Source organism: Xiphias gladius, chromosome 9 (genome assembly GCF_016859285.1).
Source record: "Xiphias gladius isolate SHS-SW01 ecotype Sanya breed wild chromosome 9, ASM1685928v1, whole genome shotgun sequence".
Lineage (NCBI taxonomy): Eukaryota > Metazoa > Chordata > Actinopteri > Istiophoriformes > Xiphiidae > Xiphias > Xiphias gladius.
This window is the reverse complement of record NC_053408.1, coordinates 14,075,638-14,103,175: the sequence shown is the minus strand read 5'-3', so window position 1 is coordinate 14,103,175 and position 27,538 is coordinate 14,075,638. Positions and strand designations below refer to the sequence as shown.

General features: G+C 40.8%; 3 protein-coding genes across 9 annotated transcripts in view; 1 reads left to right on the top strand and 2 right to left on the bottom strand.

Moving 5' to 3' along the window:
- Window positions 1–263: 263 nt before the first annotated feature.
- wdr24 (WD repeat domain 24) lies at window positions 264–7,408 on the bottom strand. Of its 6 annotated transcripts, none has more exons than XM_040135888.1 (11): window positions 7,234–7,408; window positions 6,180–6,266; window positions 5,392–5,901; window positions 4,718–4,895; window positions 3,887–4,559; window positions 2,987–3,099; window positions 2,774–2,901; window positions 2,550–2,654; window positions 2,087–2,424; window positions 1,691–1,875; window positions 264–1,051 (listed from the first exon to the last, which is right to left on the bottom strand). In XM_040135888.1, exons 3-11 carry the CDS (start codon window positions 5,870–5,872, stop codon window positions 883–885), a joined length of 2,370 nt encoding a protein of 789 aa, XP_039991822.1. In that variant the 5' UTR covers window positions 5,873–5,901; window positions 6,180–6,266; window positions 7,234–7,408; the 3' UTR covers window positions 264–882. The 6 variants fall into 6 exon arrangements, with proteins under 6 accessions (XP_039991822.1, XP_039991820.1, XP_039991817.1 ...); XM_040135886.1 differs by having other exon boundaries at window positions 5,392–5,876; window positions 6,180–6,277; window positions 7,234–7,406; XM_040135883.1 differs by having other exon boundaries at window positions 5,392–5,876; window positions 7,234–7,406.
- zgc:112496 (uncharacterized protein LOC541336 homolog) lies at window positions 6,684–9,881 on the top strand. Its single transcript, XM_040135889.1, has 7 exons — window positions 6,684–6,713; window positions 7,311–7,392; window positions 7,501–7,650; window positions 7,923–8,016; window positions 8,187–8,346; window positions 8,614–8,766; window positions 9,609–9,881. Exons 3-7 carry the CDS (start codon window positions 7,526–7,528, stop codon window positions 9,788–9,790), a joined length of 714 nt encoding a protein of 237 aa, XP_039991823.1. The 5' UTR covers window positions 6,684–6,713; window positions 7,311–7,392; window positions 7,501–7,525; the 3' UTR covers window positions 9,791–9,881.
- A 4,415-nt stretch (window positions 9,882–14,296) lies between these two features.
- rhbdl1 (rhomboid, veinlet-like 1 (Drosophila)) overlaps window positions 14,297–27,538 on the bottom strand; it is a 40,578-nt gene continuing 27,336 nt past the window's right edge. For both annotated transcript variants that reach the window (XM_040134319.1, XM_040134318.1), the window contains exons 6-8: window positions 19,608–19,708; window positions 17,580–17,640; window positions 14,297–16,092 (exon numbers count right to left, since the gene is read on the bottom strand). In XM_040134319.1, coding sequence (XP_039990253.1) covers window positions 15,821–16,092; window positions 17,580–17,640; window positions 19,608–19,708 — 434 coding nt within the window. In that variant the 3' untranslated portion in view covers window positions 14,297–15,820. The remainder of the gene's footprint in view (window positions 16,093–17,579; window positions 17,641–19,607; window positions 19,709–27,538) is intronic.

Below are 27,538 nucleotides of genomic sequence, written 5' to 3'. Positions count from 1 at the left end.
GCAAACTATGACAAGCAAATGACTTACTCTGAGCAGCACACATTTTATCTGGTGGACTAGAGGCTAGAGATGTTGGCGGGTTGCCAGTTGGGATTTCTGGGCCCACGGGGGGAAAAATGAATAAGTAGTATTCTTTCTTCTCACTAAGCTGCACTCAAACCAGACGTTTTACTGGGAGTGGATGTACTGGGCAGCTGCAAGCTGTACCATACCACCATACTGTACATGTGAATGATATGAACGCTGGAAAGAAGTGAAGCTTTTTCTGGCCAATGTTGGGGACGAAATTTAGTAGTTAATGCTTTAATGTACTGCTTGATTAGAGAGCTATTTCTCGTATAAATTCATTCAACATTATCTACAGTCTTTCAAAATAAGTTTCGGTATTATGTACAAACATTAACAATCCACTTAAAATGAGCAGACAATTCTTGCTGTACAGCCTTTCAAGGTTTTACTGAGGGGTTTAAAAACAATGTAAAATACAGCAATTGTGAATTCAAGAAATATATTGTTAAATTATCTGAATATGTATTGTAACATCTGCTCATGTACAAATTCACCAATGTTTCAAAAACCAGTTCAAGTGTAATTTTGTATTCACACGATTGTGTTTGCTTGTGAATGGCTGTCCAGGAGAGCACATATAAAACTAATCCTCGTTCAGATTAAGATCAGACCTTTGACTAATCTCACTTCAAATAGACACACAGCCATCGTTCTTTCCCCGGTGACAAATCACTAAAGGCCCTCGTAGAGGGATGAAGACATCTTCTTTATCTGTGGTGTGTGTGATGATCCCGGCCTGTGCGAGGACCGATTCCCACTCCCACACAGGACCAGCTGTGTGAGCAGGGGATTGGCCAATTCCCACCGATGGGCTCAGGTGTACTCACACAAGTGACCACAGCCAGCAGGACAGTGAGTGCTGCTTTTCAGCCAGTTCATTATGTGCTCCAGATGTCCACCGTGGCTGCAGCCCTGACACCACACAAACAGTCCCTTCACCACGTGGTGGCACACCGCACATATACTAGCACACTGGTGGCATCTAGAGGAGAGACGCAGGGTGCTTGTCAGAGCTCGGTTCACGTCAAAATTAAATAAATATTCAGTGTATCGTGCAGATGCTGCATTTAATACCGCATAAGAAGCAGTATACAAAGGAATTACAGTCAAAATACTGGGAGTAAAAAAAATCTAATTACACCAACAGTTGGGAAGATTTGTCATTTTTACACTTTGTTGTACAGATTAAACAAACAAGATATTTATTAATTAGTGAGCTTTAAAGATGCTACTAGGTGGATTTTGTTACCTTTTGTCAGAGACAGGCTAGTTATTTTCCCCCTCCTTCCAGTCTTTATGCTAAGCTAAGTTAGCCGGCTGCCAGCAGTAGCTTCATATTTAGTGTATAAACATAAGACTGGTATCTTTTTCATCTAACTCTCGGCAATAAAGTGCATAAGCATAGTTCCCAAAGGTTGAACTTTTACAACAAAAACTACTAATTTCAACAAAGTTGGATGGAGTTTACAAAAAGTAAATAAGTAGAAATTACTTTATTAAAGCAAAAGCAACTGGGTTCAATTTAAATATGGTCTTAAATTTACCTGCAAGAGATACACCACCTTGCCAAACACATACATATATCTCTCTCTAAAATTAAATGGTGCTGCACTGTTCATACCTGTCACAGATCCAGCCCTTGTTGCTCATCGGCCGCTTGCAGTTGCTACAGTTGATGTGCAGTGTTGTAGATGCCTGGTTCAGGCAGGTGATGGCGCTGCACGTACTCAACTTGATGACCTCATTGGACACGTTCCACAACTCAAATCGCTGCAGCAGGTCTATGTAGGACATGTACCAGTGCTCCTGAAATGGACACACAACTCGCTCAGGGTTTCCTATTCTTTTGAGGACAGTAAAAAACCTTTTACGCTGCTTTTTGATTAATGCCTCTACCAACAAAAAAACTCTAGAGTTCTAGTCCAAAATACACTGAAATGCAGCAAACGAGGCTGGATCATAGCAGTTTTTACAACACTGAGCATCTTGCTCAGATAGTGTTTTTTTTCTATCTGACCTGGGTGAGGTCATCAATCTCTTTACGGATCCGGTCCCCCAAGACAATAAGCACAGATACAGCCATCTGCACGTCACCCTGCTCAGCGTAGTAGCTCAGCATTTCCCGCACAATGGGGCAGAAGAAGCTTGCAGGTAGATGTGGGCTGAACAGCGGCTGGGAAATGGAGATGAGAGAAAAGGACTCGATGGGTGTCAGGCAGGTGACCTCTGCCTCGTTTCCACTGACATGTGGGGAGTCAGCCTTGTCCTGTTGAAGGTGCTCAGGAGCAGATGGGTTATCCATGATCTCGTGGCGCAGCTGAAAAGCCTCCTGGGGCAGTGTGTACTCCTGCTCTTCTGAAATGACATAACGAGAAGAGATAATATTAGACAAAAGAGTGCTGAGCACAGAAGCAGTTACAAATAGCAGGTACTGACGTGGGCAACTCTTTAGTTTCCTCAGAGATGAGACTGTGACTGACCTGTTTGGTTGTCATGCTCCATAGAATAGAGGTCATCATCATCTAACTCAGCATCACCAAACATATACTCAGCCTGGCCCTCGCTGCCCTCGGTCTCCTCATTTTCTGAAATTGAATGAATGGGTTAATTATACAAGTAATGAACACTGGAGATATATCATAAGGACATCAACATCTTCTCAATGTTCAGTTCGGCTTCTAAGACTTTTAATGAACGCTCTCACCTTCATTATTATTACTGATGTGTAAGTTTCCAGGCTCTGGGTGGATGTTTTCCTGCCTGCTCTCCCCTTTACTGCGCTCCAGTCTGCTCTCTGTGCCCATCCCTGAGCCCATTTCCTTCATGCTGAAACTGAAAACATAATGTACATCAAAGTTAGGCTGTAAATGACTTGCATTACGGTTTTGTAATAGCACACAATAAAAAGCTAATTTACCTGTTCATTAAAGGCAAGGTGCCCAGTTTACTAAGGTGTTGGTTCGGACCAGGCGCCGTGAGGTTTGCTGGGTCAGAGAACATGATTCTCAGCATGGTCCATGTTGTGGAAACCTTTGAATTAAAGCAAAAAGTAGAAACTGGCTAAGGTTTTGGTAACAAATTAAAGTTACAGATCTAATAAGTTGTTAGTATTTGTTACTCATGAACTGAAGATTCAGTTTGTTGTGTCTTGCCTTTAAACTATGCTGGAAAAATAAAAAATAAGAGTGAAATGTTTATGAATAAACCAGAAAAAGTTGAGTATGACCCAGAAAGTGGGACTAAAATACTCAAGGATCTATCTTTACTGTTAAATCTTTAAAGAAAGAGTTTGTGTTACTGAAATATTGCTAATATTGTGGGTGGGATTCAGTCAACAGGTTTATTGGCTCAATTAATGCAAGAGACCCTAGCAGTGTAAAAAAAGGAAAAAAAATCACTGGTTCCAGCTTCTCAAATGTGAATATATTGTGGTTTTCTTAGTGTTCTATGATTGTGAACTGAATATGTTTCAGTTCCTGACTGTTGGTCAGGCAAAACAAGATATTTTAAGATGTCACCTTGGGCGATGGGAACTTGTGACAGTTTTTTTAAAAACTATTTACTGACATTTTTAGACCAAACAATTAGTTAGCACATTAATAAATAATGAAATTAAATGTTGCAACTCGAGCGCAGTTCAACACTTCTTTAAGAGCGTAATGAGTCATGAATTATTTTTTACAAAAAGTAATAGGTAATGTGAAATGTATCATAGTTTTGCAGTAATAAGTCATAATCTGTTAAGTTTCCATTGAAATTGACGATATAAAAACCAAAGCACTAAGCACAAATTTTTTGACGCATTGATCTGTCTGACCTGAGGTCTCTTGAGCTCCCGGGCCACCTTGGCATTGTGATCACACAGCTCAGCAAATGGCTTCCCACTGAGGAGGTAGAGTTGTGCTGTCTTAACAAACCAGTCCATGCGGTTACTGTCCAAGTCTGTCTCAAAGACGCTAAGAGCACTGGACACATGGGCAAACTGTTCTGTCGGGTCGAGCTTCTTAAAGAAAAAGATAGGGTGTCGGCGGTCGCCTCCAGGGTAAGGCTTTCTGTTGGCGTCACTGCTGATCAGACTCTCCTTGGCTGCAAAGGCCAAGTCACCGAACAGTCCAAAGCACAGACCCTCAGGGTTGGCCTTGTCCACGGGACGAGTGGCATCCTTGAACATATGCTGGTAGAGTGTACTGTCCTTAGAGCCAGAAAGCAGAAAATGAGGGTCGTGCTGGTGGCGCCACACAATGCCAGTGGTCACATCTTTGTGTTCTTCAAAGGTGGCAAAGGGAATGAAAGGTCTGCGAATGTCCCACACATAGATGTTGTGGTCCACCATCATGGAACAGGTGGCCAGATGAAACTTTCTCTCAGGGCGCCACTTGACTCGTGCCACTGAGGCAATCGTCTGGACACAGTAAATCTCCTTCGCCCTGTTAGTGGTCACATCCCACACCTTAACCATCTTGTCTCTGCCTCCTGTGGCCAGCCATCCCCTACAATAGAAAAAAAAATGTGAAAACTATTAACAAACAATAGTAATAATAAATCATGCTTGGATAAATAAGTGCTTTGCTTCCTTAAACACCAAAACAATTCAACAAAAAGCACAGTTGTAATTTTTCTCTTGGTTTGTGCCAGCCATTTCTCTAACCTATCATCAGGGTGCCAGTCGCAGCAGAACACAGGGCCAGTGTGGGCGGTGAACATTCGCTCGTAGCGGTCTGGCCGTCTGATGTCCCACAGCTGGACGTTGCCATTCTCAAAGGATGCAGCAAATGTGAAATAATCCTTCATGCTGAACTGAACGTCCCTTACACTTTCTGACTGACCTGGAGGAAAGGGTGTGAAAAAAAATCAACATGGATATTAGAGAATGATAGTGTTACTGATTTGGAGTACTACATTTCTAATATGAGTCTGAGTGTGAAGTGAGAAAGGCTATATTACAGTACATTAACTGATCAGTAAGAACTTATGAGACGTTAGTTCTGTGTCATTAGTCTAAAACTGGAGATGTTTCTTTGTTCACTTAAAGAAATAAATTAAATCCCTCTTTTCTTCATTGCAAACAGTGGGAATGCCCCCGCCCATTCAAATACAACAATGCTCAAAAGATTTTCTGAAATAATTCTGTACACTTAACCAAGTTTGATGTAATCACACACTGTAAAGACATTTGGGTAAAATTTATACCATTGCTGCACTGTTCTTTTTCATGCAAAGAAGAAAGAAATTATACTTAACGTGAACAAAATAATTACAATCTAATGCTGCTTTAGATTAGATTATTAGTATTAGATTACATTACATTCTTTTTATCACTACCTGAGAAAGTGCTGACAGATTCCTTCTTGCGCAGGTCGAAGCACTTCATGAAGCCATCCTGCGAGCCGCTTAGCAGCATGTAAACCTCTGTGGGGTGGAAGCACACCTTGTTGACAGTACGCTTGTGCTCAGTAAACAGCTGGTCCTGCTTGTTACGAGAAGGTTTTCCCAGGTTCCAGGTGACAACTGCTCCATTGGTGGCAGCCGTGGCCAGCAGGTTCTCCTCCATCTGGTGCCACATTACATCCGCACAGCTGAAGTTGAGCGAGGGCTTGCGACCGACGCGGAGATTCAACTTCTCCACAAACTGCTCTTCCTCCAGCGCGTAGATCTTGAAGATGTTGCGGCCAGCTACCACCACCTGCGTGGCATCACGGCACACGCTGATGGCATTGGCAGGAGCGTCCAAGTGGCAGAACATAGTTCGGCCACTGATGGCATTGCTGCTGAGAGCTGTGGTAACCCGTGACATCTTCTCCATGTTCCTGGTGCAGACAACAGTGATTTTTTCTTCAGGTCAGGGACAATAAAAGTGACAATGATCAATCAGGCAAACTGAACATTCACTTGTTACTCGCTGTGGTTACTTTGACACTAGTGCCAGCTGTAAAAGCCATCTGACAGTCCTGAAATCCACCAGCAGGTGGCACTCTAGTAAAATAAAATGTTAAATATATACAGTCCTTGGTGTAGGGAGCGGGAAGGCTGGCAGTGTGTAACAAACCAATTAATAAACAGTATTGTACATACTCTAACATTTCAGACAATTAAATGGGTGCAGTACTTACTTGTTGAAGAATTGCTGGCCTCTTCAATATCTGTAGCAGCACAGGGTACTCCTCATGTGCTCCCATGAGAGCCAGCTTTCTTGTTTGCTAGTGAGAGACTGGCATGTGAGCAACACAGTGATGCTATCTGGGTTTATAGTTAGGACACATATTTCATATATGCCAGAAAAGTCTTTATCACATGATATGAACGTTTGTGAATAATAATAAAACGCTGATTACTTTGGAATTATGCTGCAACTTTCACACATTCAATTATATCAATTAAGCACACTGCTTTCTCTATAAATTGAAGCCCACAAGAAAACAAACTATTCTTGGTTACTTACTTAATAAAACTAGAGATATATATCTAACACAGACTGGGTAAAAAAAATAGCCACACATAAAAGGTTGATAGGTTCTTACTTTTGTTGTATGTTATTTAACAGATAATTATTTCATCTAGCAAGTTTTAAATACTGTCAGATGACCAGACTGTTTGTTTACTCCTGTCTCGTGTTTCTTCCACGTTGAAATTCTGCTTGGGTGAAGGTTTGTTTGTTTTATTCACCTCCTACCTTGAGCTGGTGATTAATTAATAGTTGCTTAGTGCTGACATGTGGACACGATGATATGGTGGAGAACAAAACGAGCTTCCCAACAGTGTGAGAGAGCCAGCTTACCCGTGTAACTTTGTGTATACACACTGTTCACACTGAGAGAAGTGGACCTTCCACTACGTGACATTACACCCTTGGTTTCGTGCTTTGGTGGTGGTTCATTTGATTCCAAAATAAGGTTATATTACAGCAATGTATATCCGTCAGCTCTGTCAGTGGTGTTTAACAGCTAAACTCACACTTCAGTGTAGATGCACCATACACATGACTGGAATGTGATGCTAATGCTAGCTGGCTAACCTAGCTACCGGGCACTTTTTCAAAGACGAAACGTGCACGACGCAAGCTAAATTTTCCAAACATGTCAGACAGTTAGAGACCTATCAAAATTTTATCATATTAAGTAAAAGTTTCTAAGCAAAGTAAATACCAACGTATTTCAGATGACAAACCTTCTGAAACTGTTCCTCCCTGCTTGCGGTACCGGATGTAATCCAATATTTTGTTTTACAATCTCGCGGGAATTCAGTTCCCCATAACGGAAGCATCACGATACTACAATTCATTCAGGAGTTTACTGGACGCGATCGCTCATCTGGACGCAGATCAAGGTGTGAAAATCATACATGTTTAATGGCGTACTGCTGTAGTCCATTCCTGTAAAACAGAGGCTTTACAAACTGACAGTGCATTCAGATTATGTCTGCCTGTCTTTGTAGGGGACGTTGCGAGCTCTCTGCTGCCATGAGTGGTCTGTTTGCCTGTGAGGAGCCAGCCACATGGAGGAGTGTGTATGAGAAGTACTGGGATGTTGTGGAGGCCAAGGCCAAAGGCAAGAAACCTGGAAAGCTGCTGAACCTTGACAAGTGGTAATCCCCGAGATTAGGGCTCTGTGGGGGCCATACTATCTGTTTCAGGACTCTTTGCTCTTCTTGTCTCGGAAGATAGGTCTTTGTGACTCTGGTTGTATGTTTGGGTTCGTTGTCCCATGCTGCAGAATGAATTTGGGGCCGTTTAGACGCCTCCCTGATGTTATTGTGAGATGGATAAGAATCTAAACATCTGAAGTGCCTAAATCTTGTGCACGGTACTGAATATCTGTGGTTTTTCCTGATTCTAATCCTTGTGTACTTGTGGTCAGGTACCAAGAGGAGCTGCCCATACTCATTTCAAGTCGACCTGACAAACATGTCACTCTGTCAGAGCTAGTGAAACTGATGGAGTGGAAACTCACTGTAAGTAATATCATCATATTTATCCCAAGAAATTTAAGCACACCCATACAGAATATTTTGTCACACTGCTCCAGTAAATACTCCCTTACACATATAATACAGCCGTGAAGAGGCACTAACAGTATAGCACTCAGATGTGTCCTTGACTGTCTCTGTGTGCTTTTCTGCAGAGAGGTAAGTTCAGGCCGAGGCTGCAGCAGCTGGTGGCGTCCAACAGTGAGGATACTGTGGAGAAATGCTCAAGAAAGGCCTTCAGCCTCCTGCCTGATGTGCAGGCAGCAATTGCAGAGCTCAGCTCCCTGAAAGGAGTCGGCCCAGCCACCGCTTCAGGTTAGCACAGCGTCTATATTCTGTTTCTGAAGACATTGTGTCCAACCTGCTTTCAGCAAATTGATAAAAGTCTACGAATGCCCCCTAATAAAATGTCTCCGTGATCCTCTTAAAGCACAAAGTGACTGCCTCCTGAATAAGTGTACAGAATAGCGGTTATACAGGACCGAGTGGCTGGGACTTCCTGCTCTCTGTTTAAATAGTTTGAATGCACTTTGCACTTGCTACATTCAGCTTGACTTGGGGATGACCGCCATTTTGTTCCAGCTGTGTTGGCGGCAGGAGCTCCAGAACAGACTGCATTCATGTCTGATGAAGCCATGGAGAGTGTACCGGGACTAAAGCCCATCCAGTACACAGCCAAGCATTATGCTCTGTACCTGGGCAAGATGGTTGAGCGGACTGAAAAGCTAAACAAAGGTGAGCTAATGACACTGATACAAGGTTGCTTACAATTACTTTTGAATTTGTTCTCTTTGTATTTTGTGGTATTAAAGGTGTGTAGTACATATGTTTTCTGCGCTGTCGATTTAGCACATAAAATGTGACACTCCTACTCAAACTAAATAAAATAGTACTGTTGGTTTATACGGTACAGAGTGGTTTAAGCTCAAAGTACCCTTCTGATCTACTGCATCATCCAGACCTCTCAGACTGTCTGGGACTGGTCTGCCTGCTGTCGCCAACAAAACTTGAAGAAGAAGCATTCAGTTTCTATGCACCACATGTCTGAAACAAATTCCCAGAAAACTCTCATAGTTCTTAATTTGAAACTTTTCTGTTTGCCTTTGCCTTTTATTTAATTAAATTTGAAACTATTCATTCTTATCTTGCACTGAACTGTAATTTTTATTCAATTCTTCAATCTGTTTTATTCAAATGTAGCCTATTTTTTATCCTATTAAAATATTCATTTTTATTTAAATTGTTTTGGGGATTTTTTTGTATCAAAAATCCCATTTATTTGCCTTTTTACACTTCCTGTAAAGATGGAATTTTAATTTTATAAATTGTTTTACAACAATGAATCAAAGGGGATTTCATGTCGTTTTTTGACATTGAATTGCAGGAAAAAGATAATTTAAAGGGTCTTATTCTATTGATCAGTGTCAGAAAATCCACATTAAGTCTACTGTTTAAAGCATAACTTCCAAGGGGGTTGAATTCTTCTCACAGACTCTGTATTTAAAGGTGCTATATAAATAAACTGGATCTCTTCTTCTTTGCTGATACCATTTGCTGGCCTCTCCTCTCATCCTCAGTGGATCGCCAGCAGGACTGGACACCCCACAGGCTGGAGCTGTGTTTGTGGGCGTTGACCATAGCCACTCAGCAGCAGCTCCCACTTGTACAGGATGTTAATGTGAAGGGCAGCGGCGCGGCGAAGAAGTGCCCAGACCCTGACGCTGACCAGAGACCAACAAAGAAGCTCAAAACAAGATGAAAATTTAAACTATTATGAATGTTTTTTTGTGTTTAATGTTTGTCAGTTTTTGTATTTTTCCAAAATAATAAAGACTTTACACAAAAGAGTACACTCAGCATTTTTTTTTTGGTGGTGTTGATGATGATGATCATCATCAACAAATGATTATTTTCATTTCACATTTTGTAAATTAATTGATTAATCATACGATCTATAAAAGTTTATTGTTATTATTACATTATTATTACAGAGAAAAATCCTTTCTTTTTTTTTTTGTTCAAGCAATAATCCAAAGATACTCACTGCTATCAAGAGACTAAAAATACCAGAAAATATTTACATCTGAGAAGCTTATCAGTGAGTTTTTTTCATTTTTGCTTAAAAATGCCTTAAATGTTATCAAATTTTTTTGCTGATTCCATTTTCTGTTGATTGACTTATTGATTATTTGGTCCAGCTCTAACGATGACGACGACGATGATGTAGTGCTAAAACACACTTAAAAGCAGTAAGATGTTGCCACAGTATTGTTCTTTATTTATATTGTTTCTAAATTAAAGCAAAGTACAGTGAACAGTACAAAATAAAACAAAATATATTCATATATATACAATATAAAATGGTTCCGTTCAGAACATTTAAAAAGTACAATAGATTGTGAAATAATTAATGAGGACTTTGATATAAATTATCCATATGTAAATTTAGTTTTCCTTTAGTTTCCTCATGACCGAGAGAAAAATAGGTTCTTCTGCTTTTTCTTTTTGTAAACGCTGTGTTGGTCCAACCTCTTGTCTGGTCTGAGAGATTGAACCTTGTAAGCTTGGCACCATTTTATCAATACAAGTAAGCAGCTCATGAAAAACTACCACAGCAGCACAGATATGACTTCTAAACCGTCGGAGGGAAACGACTCGCATTTGAAGAAACCACTTGTGATATTTGCGTGACCTCGAGTGGCTCAGGCAGTGATTGTGAACGTGAAAAGAGTCTGTACCAAAGCTAGAAACTGGGAAGCCGAGACTTGAGCAATGTTACAAACCAAGTACCCTCATCTCCAGAAAAAAGAGAAAAAAAAATTATTATCTTTCTTTGACTCTTGCCAGTTTGTCATCAGTGGAGGTGTACATCTGTGCTCTGTTACAGACTGAAAGACAAAACTTTTTTATGCTTGTTTCTAGCTGTGGCAGACAAAAATCAGTGTTCACTAATCCACATGAGAACCAGAACGTTCAGTGGCATTCCTCATTTAAAGTTTAACACTGAAAACTTTAAAAATTTTAGCATAAGGGACAGTTGGATAGTTGGATAGTTTGTGAAATTTATGACAATCCTCAAGTGTTGGGATTCAAAGATGCGCGTTTGGTTTTTGTGTACAGGCCAGTTTTGTTCGCCTAATTTTACTGTCAAATCTGCACAAATTTTAAGAATCAGATCCGGTTTTACACATTGTAATGTATCAATATGCAGGATAATTTGAGAACTAAAGCCAAATGTATTTACATTTGGAAAACTTTAGGAACCCCTAAACCAGCATTGCAGGATTCATCATCTTTGCTAAAACACTAAGAGTGTAAATTTGTGCACTGGTGAACATCCAATGACTCTTGTTGTAAATAGAGTTCCATCTCTGGAGCTACAGTCGCCTGCTTTATCTGGACAGTCCTGCAGTGACAGTTACCCTTATCAAAGTAGAACTAAACACTAAAAGAAGGCAACCTGGCCAGCTTGTTGGCAAGCAGCAGTTCAGAGCAGCTACTGGATATACAGTTGTTTGCACTGCAGCTTCTGTCTCTTATGGATCCTAACAGCAAAAGCAGCCTTTCTGCCCCGTGCTCAGTCTTGGGCTTATATATAACAAGGCATTGGGCATAACAGCACAATGGATTGGCATAGGGAGGTACAAAAGCATCAAAGAATGATTATGGCAGTAGAGAATATGGCACACGACAACATGGGAGTTAAATACAATAAAATACGTGCAAAAAAGCCCACTTATGACGAAATTCAGGAACAGGAAAACAAGAAGCAGCAGACTGAGAAAAGTCAAGTACGCTGCTATAAAGTTATGCTGCATTTTTGAAGGAAACAAGCACATAATTGAGCAATATTTCAGGAACAGTCACATCAAGAAGGGTTCGTGTATGAATGAGTTTTGCTCCGAGTTGGTACTAACCTTGAAACATCATCTCATACCGCAGTCATGATTGTATCAAAAACAATCGAGTGGAGGATGTGGACTGCCCAAAGTGATGGATCACATGTTAATGACAGGCTGCTCCTATTCAGCTCATGCCATCCCTCACCGAGCCTTCCTTATACTGTACAAATATGTCACTCAACGACAGCAATTAAATTAACATCACGCAACCTGTCAGATCCACTTATTAAAGGAAGATATCCTGTTTACGGTCTCGCTTGGGGCTCCGGTGTATCCTCGCGACAGCCATGCATCATATCCTGACAATAGGGGTGTTGTGACAAGAGCGCCACAGGATGGTAAAGCACGTAGAGGCTTTATGTGAAGATTGCCAGCACTGTTGTCTGTTGTGTCTGCTGTCCCTCCGTGCCTCACAAGCCGAAACTGTCTCATGCTGTCAGCCAGGGCCTGAGGAGAGTCCTGCCTCTGCCACTCCTCTCCTTTAAGATGAGCTGCTGTCTGAGCGCAGGAGAGGCTTTTCTCAGACAGGAGATGACTTGTGTTTGAAGGTGTGTTGGTGCTGTAGTTGACTCAGGCTCAGGGCCAGGAGATTGGGCTTACAGAAAAGCATGTAGTATCTTGAACAACGAACTGGTTTTTCAAGATACTTCTCATTTTCTCTTGTCTGCTTTTCTTTTCAGAAGAGATTTGTATAAATAACAAATGAAGCACTGGCCATTTGACTTTGCATGAGGAGAACAAGTATCATTCTTTGAGGTTCAGGGGCAACGAGAATTCACAATCCTACGATTTTTGTCCTGCACGTACCTCCACGAGGGGTAATATTCACAGTTAATGTGTTTTACAAAAGACTAGCCATTTACTAGCCCTTTTTACAACCCTTCTGGGTTCCTATGAATCTTAAGTTAAAGAGACACATTAACCTCCTCTCTTCATTATAGGCTAACAGGGTATGTATGCATTATTCATCAGTGTATCTTTGCTACCCAAACCGATAATATTTGCTAGAATACACAAGAGTTTCCATCAAGGATACATCACTATCACTTATTGGCTGATCTTTTTTGTTTGTAATATGTCTCAAAATGGCTTATTCTGGCTATTTCATACTGATTCCCTCATTTAACAAGGAGTCTTCTACTGACTGTTTCATGCGGAAGCAAATGCTGAGGACTGTATTTATGACCAACTATCAAAACTGGCAAATGCATAATTTTTTTTTCGCAGGCAGCCAGTGGACATTCAAATGAATTATTGATTGAAAGACTGTAAAATGGAACGCAGCATGGGTAAATGTAACTGCTATCCTCGCCTCAGCTTTCCAAAAGCTTGGATCACACTGAAGATATTATATGACAGAAGCCCTGACCATACTTTGTTGTTTGCAAGAGAAGAACTGCAGCGAGGTGTCCGCACACTGCAGGGGAGAGTCTGGAGATGTGGGCGCTTGCAAAACTAAGCTGCATCAACTACAAACAAGTTGGCGAACAAGTTGCAAAAGTGAGTCCAAGTACATGAAAATATATCAAACAGTCCAGAGTTGCTCAGTTTGTTTTCTCCCACCTCAGCTGTTGAACATTCACAATGAAGAAATGATTTTTGATTGCACAAAAAAAATAAAGTTTAACTAAAGCTACCAATCAGCAGGCTTCAAACCAACAAACACCGTTTTCCCCTCTGCTTTTGCCCTCTCTACTTAGTTCTTTCTATGGCTTATTTTGTAAAGCACAAAAGATTTATAAAATCAAGTGATCTTGACTCGTTGGTGGTCGCCTAACAAACCAGGGGATTTTGCCTCATAGACTATTTTTCAGAGGATCAGAGCCATACAGGAGTTATCAGAAGAACAACAATCATAGCATTAATTTTGCACCATTTGAAACTTTTCTCTTTTCCCCTCAAAGAGGAAAAAATACAAATAAATATACTCTTGGTTATGAACATACAATATACACATCCACTACCAAATGAAAAATGGGGACAACTTAATAACACTCCTTTTTTCTTTATAGGTACATTCCTTTACAAAAGTATACAGTCCCTAAGAATGAGAAACTGAGGTATAGACTGGGCCTGACAGAGAGACCCCAATGCCCTCTGGGACACGAAGGTCAGAGGTCAGGTGATGACACATCCGCGCCCTCCCCAGTTCAGTCTGTCAGAGCGAGAACAGGCAGAGGCCAGTATGTGTGTGTGTTTGTGGTGTGTGCAATGTACGTGTGTGTGTGTATGTGTGAGTGTGTGTTTGTGTGTGTGTGTGTGTGTGTTTGTGTGTTTGTGTGTGTGTGTGTGTGTGTGTGTGTGTGTGTGTGTGTGTGTGTGTGTGTGTGTGTGTGTGTGTGTGTGTGTGTGTGTGTGTGTGTGTGTTTGTGTGTGTGTGTGTGTGTGTGTGTGTGTGTGTGTGTGTGGTGTTCTCCTCTTCGGCTTGTCCACATTGACCCACAGAAGACAAAGAGGAGAAGTGTGTGTGTTTGTGTGTGTGTTTGTGTTTATGTTCTGTGTATGTGTCCTTGTCTCGCTGAGAGCCATAGAGCATGACATGGCATATTTTACACGGTGCGCCTAGCAAGTTGGTGTTTAATGTTTGACACAGCAACAGGAGGAGTCCACTCGCTGAAGTGATGACCGTCCAGGAAACTTCAACTGTTATTATCTCTTTCCTCCCCTGTCACGCGGTCACTTTGATTTCCCATCTTCATGTCTTGTCTATGTTGTGTGAAATATGTTTCTGCATCCACAGTGTAGGTATAATGTCACGGAAAAAATAGAGAAAAACAGACGTCATTTTATTTTTAGGGACCCCAGGAAGTGAAAATGACAGTGATGCCTCTAACTTTAAGGTACTCCTTGATGATGACAAAATCTTGCTTTTAAAACTTTTAAACCTTTCTTCCTTCACCTGCTCTGGGAAGGAAATTACTAATGTGTATGCACTCAAGGCAAAGAATTTTGACTGATTTCTTTTCATTTGACTGCAGAACCTACTTAGCAGCTCAATTTGAAATAAAAGTTCTGTTAGATGTTTTTATTGTCTTTCACTTAGCGCGCCATTATGCAAAAAACCACAGTGACCCCTGCCGGTTACAGCCGGGATGTGAAATCAAAAAATTCATATCGAAAATCATATTTCAGTGGTGCTTCAGTGTTTTTGTTTATTGCTGCCCCTGTAAATAAATGAAATTCTCCTTTAAATCTCCCCCTGCAGCACAGCCAAAACACTCAGATTGAGGCGTCCACTTTGTGTAAGCGCCTTTAAGCACAACACTGAAACCCTACTATTATAAGGGGCATTGCTGCAGCTGATCCTCATCTCTGACCTTTGTGAAAGACAGAAAATTTCTCTGAGCATTTTGCCAGCAACAGGACATGTTCCTTATGTTCTGCTCCCTTTAATTCCTTTTCTTTTTCTCAAGAGGCACATGTCATGACCTCAGATTCTTGAGATACTTGAGGTGTTTACATGTATGAAAGATCTACTCAAAGAAACAACTGATGAAAAAGCTTTTCAAAAAGCCTCTGAACAAAAAAAAAAAAAAAAAAAAGTGCAGTGGCTAAATGCTTACTGAAAGGTTAGTGCTGGTAATGTGGATGAGATTTCAACGTATATAAAAAGATATATTGCTCCTCAAAATGGGTTTGAGGAGCTTTCACCTGTATTTGTTGCTACTGTAATCCCTCTTTAATAAAAGAGACATATTTCTTTGATCTGCAAAGTATCTGTAAAAAAGGATTCTTGGTCAATTTTAGTTTGAATGATCTCATATCATTTCATTTCGGTCTAACTTGAGAGGAAATGGGAAAGTTAACAATGGTGAAAGGGGGAACCTTTCTTTGTAGCAGGGTTGGAGTCAGTGTATATGTTGAGGAGTGCCTGGGGGGGGGCATCATCAGGGAGGAGGTGGGATCTGCACCCCCAGGAGCTCATATGCAAAGATGTTCCAGAAGATGGCGAAGAGGAGGAAGGTGATGAAGGAGAAGACGATGACCCACCAGGAGCACTGTTTCTGCAGACTCTCCTCGTAGCTGCGCAAGATCAGCAGCCCCATGCTGATACCGACAATGGCCCCCGACAGGTGTGCCATGAAGCTGGGCTGGGGCCCCGAGGATGGCAGCGGTGGAGAAAAGCGGAGCCAGACTGCACGACCCACCTCTGAACTCACTTTGGAGGATAGAAGAAAGAAAAAAGACAGAATCACTGTGGAGAAATCTTTTTATTATCTGCTCATGACTGGAACTGTGAGGAATTCAGGCCAGACTAGGATCCTGTTTTTCCAAAGTGATTTAAAGGACATTTTGAGAAATATTCTTATTTGCTTTCTGGAGGAGAGTTAGATGTGAACACTGATACCATTTTCATGTATATACTATAATTACGAAGCCACAGTCAGCAGCTGGTTGACTAAGTTTAGCATAAAATCCACCTACAGCACCTGTAGGCGGATTTTAAATTAGATTATATCTCATTATATCTCTTATGTTTACTCCAAGCTTTAGTGGCGCTGGTAGGTAGATTTCATTACCTATGGACAGAGCCAGGCTAACTGGTCCCCCCTTCTTCCAGTCTTTGTGTTGAGCTAAGGTAACCATCTGCTAGCTATAGCCTTACATATAACAGACAATATGCGAATGGTATCAATTTTCTCATCTAATTCTTGCCAGGGAGCAAATTAGTGTATTTCCCAAAATGCCGAACTATTCCTTTAACTAATCTAAATACTTAATCTAATCTAGGCTAAAATAATCCTGTTAATTCTCATTCAGTTGATATGGTTCTTAAAACCCAGTTAGGGAATTTGTGAATCTCAGATTAAGTTATCATGAATAGCAGGGTGCTTTTATTTTGAGATAGAGGCATTTAATCCAGGTATTCATTCATTTGTATAACTCACTTTCCCTCATATAAAGAGCAGGGTTTAGATCTGAGTTTCCTTCATGCCTAAAGATGAGCTATACTGTGTACTGCAGTAAAGTGTTTTATCACACCAAAGAAAAGGTTACAAGAGGATTTAAATGGATCTTTATTATAGGCATTGCTTACAGATGTTATATGCAGTTGTTTTTTTCCCCAGTTCCTCCAAAGTCCCTTTAGCTGAATAAATAACTCAGCACTGATAAAGAACAAATGCTAATTCAGTCGTCACTGTAGTTCACAGAAACGGTGCGTCATATTTTATTTTGAAATGCCATATCCCCTGTTTGTAAAACAACGAAGAGAGACATAACATTCTTGTAGAGACTCGCTGCTCTCTCAGTTCGGGGGCGGCAGGCTCGGGACAGATGGAGGGAACATATTGCTCACTAATGAAAGTCAGAGTGTGTCGGTCCTTGTGTGGAGAAAAAGGACAAGTAGTGTGACTCAAATGCTCTGAAAACAAAGCATCGTGTCCAATCAGGGAGCCTCTCACTCTGAGTCATTAACTATGATAATTTACGTAGCATGTCTGTTGCTCAGCTTTAAGAGGTTTTTAAACCCCACTCATATGATAAACAGACTGTTATTGTGTTGAACTGCGAACAGGTGTTCGGACATTAAATATGCTGAAAATGAAAGGTAATACACACCACCCTTTCAACTATAAATTCATCATAAATAGCAACAGCAGGAACAGGAGCGTAGGGCTCTGAGAGTAAATCTGGAGAACTTACTGCAAACTAGCGCCAGGATCATGCGGAGCAGCTTGTAGGGACAGCGCATCCCTGCCCAGTTCTGCAACACACAGCGAAAGTGTCCCGTCAGCGCAAACAATCACAACACAAGCAACCACTACATATATGAGTGAAGCAAGAAGCAATTCATTTTCTATCCTCTGGACATATTTAGACAAGAGAGAAAGACGATCCATATCCATATGACAGAGGAGGCAGCAGTTACACAAGACAGAGATGCGATTATACACCTGGGTGCTCTCTACTTACTGGTTCCAACCCAGTGGCACTCTATTAATTATGGCTGAGATAATTTAACAGAATGGGAGAATGGGCCAATAAATAGCCCTTGCGGTTCTTCAGGGAGAAAAGAACAATGGCATCCTGACTTAGAATAACACATTTACTCCTCAGGACGAATAATTGCACCAATCACGTCCCTCCTTAAGTTCGTGGCTGTGGGAATAGCACCCAGTGCCAGTGTTTCTAGTTTTCTCTTAAGCCAGAAAAAAAATGGTGAACACCATGCAACTTTTAAGTGAATATGTAACTAATACCTGCTGTGACCATACGTGTAAAACAAGCGAGGAGTGACAGTGCACCCGATTTCAAAAATATTTCTACAAATAAATGATTAATATCATGGAGGGGGAGAGGTCAGCACAATCATGCAGATGAGGAGATCTGAGCTGTGTGTGATATGATGCTGCTACTCTCTGATGGGAGGCAATTTGCTCTGACATGCCTCCAAACTCACAGGAGAAGGGCAATCTTTAACCAGAGGACAGCCAATCCATTTTGTCCGTTACAGATCTTGTTATCACACTGCTGACATTGAAATGCTAAAGGGAATCTGACGTCTGAGTGTGTGTGTGTGAGGTGCAGAAGATCACAGAGAGACTGTGAGAAAGAGCGCCTGTTGTTCGGAGGACACAATTATAAAAAGCTCAAAACAGGAGGGCTCATTTTTTCTTTAAAAACATCAAGAACAATAAAAATAAAAGATTTATGTGTAATTTCCAAAGTTTAGTTTGTGCACTACATGGCTTCAAGATGTGTTCTGACAATGTCACTGGAGCTGTATGACTTCCAGAGAGTCTCGTCCTCAGTGGTGCTTAAAACTTTGCTGATCCTGATAAATGTCTCTTGAGCAAACCTGATGATGATGGTTGATGGCAGATGGCCGGGAATTTACTGGGTCGAGACTGGACGAGGGTTCAAGATTTCCAGAACCAAGATGTGCCTTCAAGGATTTCCCAACAAGTATAACAGACCAAAGAAACTGTCTGTTAGCTGCTACGAGCACACAGTTTAACAGTTACACAATCTTTGCTTTGAGCCCCGTCAGCGCACTTTGATTTCTATCCCTGCTGGCATCTCCACTGCCCACAGTGAACAGCGACATTAGTTAAAGTGATTCGTCAGATGCAACACCGCCCTGAGAGTTGAAGAGAATGCGGAAGGCATTTCACACGGAAACCTTGTAACAGAAACACACGCAGCATAATTTTTCAGTGGACACAAATAAACACAGTATAAATAATTAATATGAGATTCTGAAATGGCAGTTCATCTGAGATTCATCGATACCGATGACGACAACAGTGGAGAAAAAAGGAACGGTTCGGCAATATGAGATACTGGAAGAGGGTCCTTGGCGTCTGCAGCTCATCAACAACCTTCAGTGAAAGCTTCTTCACTTTGCTGATGACTAAATGAGAGATCACAGTGTCTCTAGAATATTCGGTGGCGTTGTTCTAAAACTGCTGGGCAATGAAAAGTATTTATCATAGTGATGAGATCCTACTGCGCCAGGACAAACGTCCAACTAGCATCTGCTAGGAAAAAAAAATTTAAAAATTCAAAACAACACACAGACAACAGTGAAGCCTGTGATGTTGGTGGGGATATGGAGTGTTCCCCGTCTTTCTTGCTCACGCCATGTGGTTGGCTCTGAAATTTCATCTCTACTGAAAAAACGTTTTCAGACGTAACAATGGAGGCGATGATGATGATAATGGCAGTTACCATGACGACGTTGGCCAGATGCGCTGAGCACAGAGCATAGACCCCTCCAGAGCCCCCCACCACTGGAGCCCGCATGTCGGTGATGGACACTGTTAGCGAGCCTGCAGAGACAGAGAGAGGGAGAGAGAGAGAGAGAGATAAGGAATGTATAGGTAAGAAAGAGGGAGAGTGTGCAATTCAGGGAGAAGAGTGTGTGCATGCGTGTGTGAGAGAGAGAGAGAGAGAGCAAAGGACAGCATTTTAGAGCAGAGGGGAAAAACAAAGGGAGAGTCAGATTATCATCACGCAGAAACATAAGTCACCTTCCTTGGAGCATTTCTCTAAAAATCTATCTAAATATTCACAGGGACTAGCCGTGCTACATCAGCTGACCTTCACATGCCCTTTTATTTTACATCCAGAATACATGACACAATCTCTAACTAACACACACACACACACACACACACACACACACACATACACACACACAAACACACACACACACACACACACACACACACACACACACACACACACACACACACACACACACACACACACACACACACACACACACACACACACACACACACACACACACAAATGTTCTGTGTTGTGAACAGTATTGTACAGGCTTTTCCTGTATGTAAGCAGGCTGCTAAAACTGCGGCTGAGTAATTATGTTAAAATGGTAAAATGGTAATTGACTTAAAGAACTGAAAAGGAATATTTCCTAATTGGATTTTCCTTGAGGATGCTGCAATTAAAAAAGTCCATTTTAAAATGATCTCTGATCAAAGTAAAGCCAGGAGAACAGAGGCAAACCTTGCTGAGGAGGATAATTTCCAATTTGTGTGCTTTAAAAATGCTTTGTGTTATATTCATGAGCAAAGTCTAATCTGGGATATGTAGATATGGACAGAAGCCAAATGTGCTTTTTAAAAAGATATAGTGGTGGTCGTGGCAGTGACAAAGGGATGAACATTACGACACACATTACTGTAGCCTGTAGAGTGATTGTATACTTATTATTATATTATTATTATTTTTATAACTTCATATAATACTGTAGTTTACCAGCAAGCTGGACTGTTAAAGGAAAATCCACCTGTAAATAGTCTTGATACTATTATACACAGTGCATTCAAAAAGTATTCAGAACCCGTCACCTTTTTCACATTTTTCTATTTTGCAGCCTTATCCTAAAATTTAAAAAAATTCCCTCATCAATCTTCACTCAATACCCCAAAATGACAAAGCGAAAAAAGGATTTTAGAAATTTTTGCAAACTTATTAAAAAGGAAAAACTGAAATATCACATTGACATAAGTATTCAGACCCTTTGCTGTGACACCTGAAATTTAGCTCAGGTGCCTCCCTTTTCCCCAAAACACTTCTTATTTGTTTTTTATTGCTGAAAGACTGGAAACAGCTAGCCTGGCTCTGTCCAAAGGTAGCAAAATCTGTGTACCAGCACCTCTAAATCTCAATAATTAAACCCTTAAATCTTGTTTGTTTAATCCATACAGAAGTTTAAAAACAAACAGCAGGTATTCCAGACTACTCTGTTTCTATGCTAGTCTTAAATTCACCGGACAGATACTAGAGCAGTATCAATCTTTTCATTTAACTTTCAGCAAGAAAGGAAAACGAATATTTCACAAAATGTCAAACTAAGTGTTTTAGTATCTGACTCAGTTGTCGACAAACAGGGAATATCACAGTGGGTTGTTTGGCTACTTGTTAATGAGATAACAAAAATATACCTGTAATCAACCTAAAAGTAATTGAAAAGGACTTTAAAGGTGCTATATTATGTAAGTTTTTGCTATAGCTACATAGCCAACGTTAACATTAACAGCTGTTTACTTACCAGTCTAGAAGAAAGGTTGTGAGTTGCATGCTAACTTAGCATGCTAACTTCAGTAGAAGAAAAGAAGTGATATAAATTGAAACAAAACACAAATTAACATTGGCATTGCTTTCCACCACTGGAGACAGATCTACGCGAGTGAAGGAATGAATTTGATCCTGAACTTGCAACATTTCTTCTAGACTGATAAGTAAACAGCTGCTGATTCCAACGTCGGCAATAGCAGAAACTTGCATATAGCATCTTTAAAGAGCCAGCTTTTTTTTTTAGCAGTGTTAAAGTTTTTAAAGGTGTGTATAGGTACTATCCTGAATGTAGTACAGTACACCTGCCGCTGCATTAACCACAGCATTGAAGTAGGACAGAATTCCAAGCAGGAAAAATCACAGTGGCAGTTGCTTGCGAGGACAGCGTCAGCCACTGTTAATTATGCAAATGAGCAGATAAGGGAAGCGGAGAGGGCTGATAAAACAAAACAGCCTCTTTTTAATCACAGTTGGGGTTTGGTGGAGTTGTGATCTCAGATCTTTAATGCATGTTGTAACATTCATATTCTGTGTATATGTGTGTGTGCGTTGTGGGACCGCACAGAGTAAACATCGTCTTAAAGAGCACCTTGTCAGCCCGTGGTGGCAGTGATGATCATGGAAAGACAGATGGTAATCAGATATTTTCCTGAGTCATTCATCTCTCCTCGCTCGAACACCTATGGGCTATTTTATGTGGATTTATTGGGCATATGAAGGTTGGTGCTTCAGCTACAGATTTCAGGAGATTCACAGTGCCCCAATTTTTAGTAGTTCCACAAAATTGCAATTACACAGCGTAGCATACAGTATGTGGTCTCTGATCTCTTCAAAGTAAAGGAAAAATTGAATTGGAGCAACTTCAGCAGCGTCTCTCTTAGTCCTCACAACTTTTTTGCAGTTAATTTATTACTTCAGTGGATTAGAGCTGGAAGATAGAATAGAAATAAAATGACATGAGAGATATCATTTGGGGTTTTGGTCTCAGACTGGGCTTAAAGATTCAGTACAATTAAATTATACAATTTTAGGAATATATTTTATTGTTTTACCAGTGTGATATGAACATCAACAATTTTTTTTTCCTCTGAGAGACCAAATCTCTCACCCTAAATTTTGATTAAACTTGTAGATTAAAGTGTGTAGTTGATATGGAATCCATCTGGTGGTTTGTACCTGTCTGTGGAGACAGATACTGGGTTTTTTCCATATACATTACTTTCTTTTCAAATACAGAATACTTTAGACTGCCTTAAAAGCAGTTGGGCAGTTTAAGGTAAATCCCCTTCAAGAAATAAATAAATCCAAAATCCCTTAGGTCTGTGGCAAAAAGTTAACTACAACTTACAATAACCTACAATAACTGATTTTTTGTCCCTTTCAGGGCAGCGCAAAAAGCTGTAAACACAGCATTGATATTTTATCACCATATAAAGATGACATGGTAAATGTTTTTCTGTGCTGTTTGGTGTTGAGCAGTACTGATGAGAGTGAAAAAATTGAAGTTGCAAGCGGTAAAAACAAAACTATGAGCTGAAAGACACTATAAAGGTCCTTATAGCTGAGGGGAACTGCAGAGTCGGGTGAACGATCTGTGGGTTTGGCACTACCAGCAACCCCCTTAACATTACATATAGTAAATGGTAGCCAGTGTTAACGTAAAAATATTGGTTAGAGCAGCTTTAAAAGTGGTGAAGTGGGCTGTTTGGTTCCTAAAATGATAGTTAACACCAGCCCAGACCACCACTTCACAGGAGAAACTTGTCAGGGATGTGACACCACCATCTGTGGTTGAGGAAGAGAAGACAACCTGAGACCTCCGGCTCAGAGGAAGAGACGGGCTCCACAGGGAGGATACAAACTGCTCTCGCCTCTCGCCTCTCGCTCTGCTTTAGTTAGAGGCTCCAAAATACAGTATGAATATTAAACAGGCCTGTCATGTGGGCTCTCCTGCTTAGGGGGGATTTAAGATTTAGGATTCTCGCACTCAGCAAGAGCTGAGACGTGAGGTGTACGATTATTGCAGTGCCGAGCTGACACATTCCATCTCATGCGCAGATTATTTATTGTTGCCAGCTTCAAGTCATCATCAACACCCTCAAATCTTTTTGTGAGCCTGCAACATCCACAAGTGCACTGCAGTGTAGACAGTAAAAATGATGTTCTTTGTATATGAGTATAGGTCAACTACAAACTCAAGGCTATACTCTGTCTACTGCAGTATAATCCCCAATGCAGCTCAGAGAACTGAGTCTCTCTGTTAAACCAAACTTGCTACACCATTACTGTTACTCCAGGCTGACTCCAAACTATGGGTCAACTTTGTATTTTTCCATCTCCCTGGGATTAGGTGCAGACAAGGGATGGTAAACTGATCCGAGGCCAGAGTTTGACAGTGCCTGAGGCTGCGCCGCTCTGTAGCCACTCTAAAAAAAAAAAAAAACAATGAAAAAGAATCCTCTAATCCTTGGAAAATATGGCAAATCACTACACTAACTTTGTCTGTTGTTTGGGGATGGTCAGGTAGCGCACAGTGGATTTACCAGAGCTTTTTTGCTAAAAATAGCTTCCTGCTGCATCTGTAAACAACGCTGCTGACGGTAATGTTGCGGGCTGTAAAACCCAAACAATAAGCTGAGAGGTGCTGTAAAGCTCTGTAAAGCTAAGCGGACCTGCGGAGTCAGGTGATAATTCTCTGTGGGTTCATCACTGCAAGTGACCCTTTTCACATTACAGTCATCTGACTAATCAATAAAAAAATATTGATTAGAGCAGCTTTAGAGCACAGATGCCACATCGAAAACATGTTTGGTTCTCAAAGGCTTTAGTCAACAGTCAGAACCCACAAAATCAAGAACCCAAAACCACCACCACATATCACCTAATTCGTAAAGACGTCTGACAGTAGATGTTTTCAGGGAACCTAAGAGATGTCAGGGAACATTAACATGCATTGAGTTGCATTTCTTGGTTGGTCAGCCAATAAATTACTCAGGAGAGGACAATTAAAGGACAATGAATGTTTATTTATTCAAGTGATTTAGTATGTATTGGGTAAAAAGAAGAACTGGCAACCGAGCACTGCGCTTTTATTCTTTTATTCAGTCTATTGGTATAAGCTATGAGGAAAGACCACCAAATCACCCAAATTGATTTTGCCATGTTTCATTATGAGAGATGAAAGAATTTGTAAGACACTTTTTTGTTGAGTCCATTAGGATTACCGTTTTGTAACTGTCTGTTCTCATAAAAAAGTAAAACATTTGAATGGAAAACCAGTCCTCTGCTTGAGCTCAGAGGACAGTATCAGGTAATGGAAAGCTTGTACCCGTTGATACTGTGGGACTGTTACCTTTTAGGTTCAGGTTTCTCTATTTGTTCACACTTGCTTCAGACAGATCTATCCTGTATGCATTAAATCTTATGGCCCTGCGCAGAGATGTGCTGTAGTCAGCACTCCTGTAGTCACAGTGCGGCCTCTGTTGGCTAATAAACTGGCGCAATGCCTGATCAGATTTATTTACTGAGCACAAATAAGAAGCGAGGGAGACTGATGGTAAAAGTGGGTGAGTGGGTGCAAGGGAAATGGTGATACATTAGCAATCAGACAGATGCAATCATGCTATCAGAAATACATGTCTTTTTCTCTGTGTGTGTTTGTCATCTTAGTAGGACTCTAGTTTCTGTTAATTAACTAATCATGATAGAGCTGTTTGTACCTTTTGTTGTAATTACTTTCTTGCTCCAGCTACAAGTACATTAAGTAACATATAAATATGAACATCAGTCCACACTCTGGTTTGCGGTTCGTCTGGCTCAGCCAGGTTTCCTCAGATCCTGCTGACTATCAGATGTACAGTATGTATAACAATCAACTTGGTGTTTTGTAGTTGAAAGAACACAGACACACAGTTTCAGACATGGTGATGGAGTTATGTGGTACCACCTGAGTGTGGATTATTTGACCTGTCTTACTGGATGAAACAAACTAATATATACATAATATACATAATTATTATTTTGTTTCACATACGTGCAATGTTCACATGGCGTCATAATTATGTTGCTCTGATTAGCAGTGCAAATGAAGTGTTTTGAAATCATTTTTGGAATGAACTAATTAATGATTTGGTCTACTAAATGTCAAATTGTGAAAAATGCCCAATATCTGAGAGTGTTTGTACATGCATTGTTCACTTGCATAATATAAATGAGCATTTTTGATGAGTATTCCATATTTTGTTTTAAATAACACAATAAATGAGTATCTGTAAATTAATTCTGTAGCAAAAGACTAATCAATTAATAATTTTAGCGCTGGTTTTATGTATCATGAAGGGGGGATATTATTTAATTGGGAAAGCAAATTACTTTAGTTTTCATATATGAGCCGACACAGTTTGGAGTTGAGTAAAAATGTAAATATGTGGGTGCCTCAGCTGGGGGCAGACCATCTGTCATATGGTCTTTTGTCTGCTTTACAGTATATCTGAAAAGCTCATAGCTTCAAATGTCATTTAATAGAGTGGCACCCATTTCAAAACCTCATTTCAACTAAAATAGTGCTGTCAGATTGGGGTAGCTCGATTTAAGAAATTTTCCACCTGGTAAGGACGTGCCATCGGTGTCATGCAGACAGCAAGAGATAAGGGAAATATCACCTTTGCTGCCAGTGCTTTCGCTTCAGGTGGAGCAGCATGACTCGCAATCAGTCCTCATCCAATCTAACATCTTCATCCATCTCCTCGTGCCCTGGTGGAGCACGGGTGGGATGGGATGAAAACCCTCAGATGATATGAAGGGAAAGACGGAGTCTGTAAAGTTTTACTTATCTGTGGAGTCAGGCTGTGGAGGAACATCCCAAACTGTCTGCACCCTCAAAGCGACACAACACTACACACCTGCGCTCTCGCACTTCAGTCAGAGCAGATCATTAGACGAACAACTTAAATGAAAGAATAAAGAAAACACAGATCCAAAGTCGAAACCCAACAGAAATCAGGAACTCTTTTGTCTACATATACAAAAAAAAAAAAAAAAAAGCAACAACAGCAACAACAGCAACAACAACAACAACAACAACAACAACACCGTTGAAGCCAAGCTGTGGCCTGGAGGAACGGATACAATTCATCAATTTCACAGTATGGCAGCGTGGCCACTGTAAACACACCCTGCCCTCGGTTTCCTTGGAGACTGATTCTGTATATTCTCACAGCTTACTTCCCTGTCCAGACTTGCCACATGGGGAAAAATATGGTAATATTTATACTACCCCAGAGCCCAGGGGGCATCAAGAAAAATCAATAATCTCCACATCCTCAGAGCTGCTGAGAGGAAACCACTCAGCACAGCAGCAGGAATCAGGGATAGTATAATCATTTATGATCTTGGTATGTGTGTTTTGAGTATATTAGCATGCCTATAATGGAAGGCAAAGAGACAAAATTTAGAAATTAGTGAGCATGTACACCCAGTGAGAGTGTATTGTTCAAGCCATAAGAAGAGCTGCAATACAAAAAAATATATTCTTGTCACGACTGCTTTGTGCTTTTCAGTGAACAAGCACATTTGCTGACCTTGGAAGGGAACTGCTCAAATTCATCCAACATCCGGATGACAAAGGGCAGGAAATCACTTCCTATGTTCAAGGTTATAAAGCAATAGTGTTGGCTACAGGGAGTGTGATGTGCTTCTTCATCAGAGGACCTTGAAACTAACCACCAAAGTAAATGGAATATAAACTGAGCAGAGAAAAAGCCTCTTCTCTAACTCCAACAGAGAGCCTGACAAAATATTGCTGTCCTGGATTGGCTTCACACAGTAGATGCAAATAGACGCCCGTAAACACAGCGGACTCACTCCACACCAAGGGATACCTTCAATGAGGCTGCATTACAGTAGAAATATTCATCATCCTTGGTGTTGTTATCAGCGGGGCTGCAGGGGGGTGGTTGTAGAGGAAGCGAGCTCGGTGTCACCCCGGAAGAGTTGACTGTGGGGTGAGATGGGGGAGTGGGGAATTACCATAATCATGCTGGCAGGCTCTG

Excerpts from the sequence above, each read along its gene's own strand:
- wdr24 (XM_040135888.1), bottom strand. The coding sequence starts at position 5,872 with ATGGAGAAGATGTCACGGGTTACCACAGCTCTCAGCAGCAATGCCATC. Across the intron at positions 2,902-2,986 it reads ACCTTGCCTTTAATGAACAG|TTTCAGCATGAAGGAAATGG; the intron begins GTAAATTAGCTT and ends TTATGTTTTCAG. Across the intron at positions 2,655-2,773 it reads CATCAGTAATAATAATGAAG|AAAATGAGGAGACCGAGGGC; the intron begins GTGAGAGCGTTC and ends ATTCAATTTCAG.
- zgc:112496 (XM_040135889.1), top strand. The coding sequence starts at position 7,526 with ATGAGTGGTCTGTTTGCCTGTGAGGAGCCAGCCACATGGAGGAGTGTG. Across the intron at positions 7,651-7,922 it reads CTGCTGAACCTTGACAAGTG|GTACCAAGAGGAGCTGCCCA; the intron begins GTAATCCCCGAG and ends ACTTGTGGTCAG. Across the intron at positions 8,347-8,613 it reads CGGCCCAGCCACCGCTTCAG|CTGTGTTGGCGGCAGGAGCT; the intron begins GTTAGCACAGCG and ends ATTTTGTTCCAG.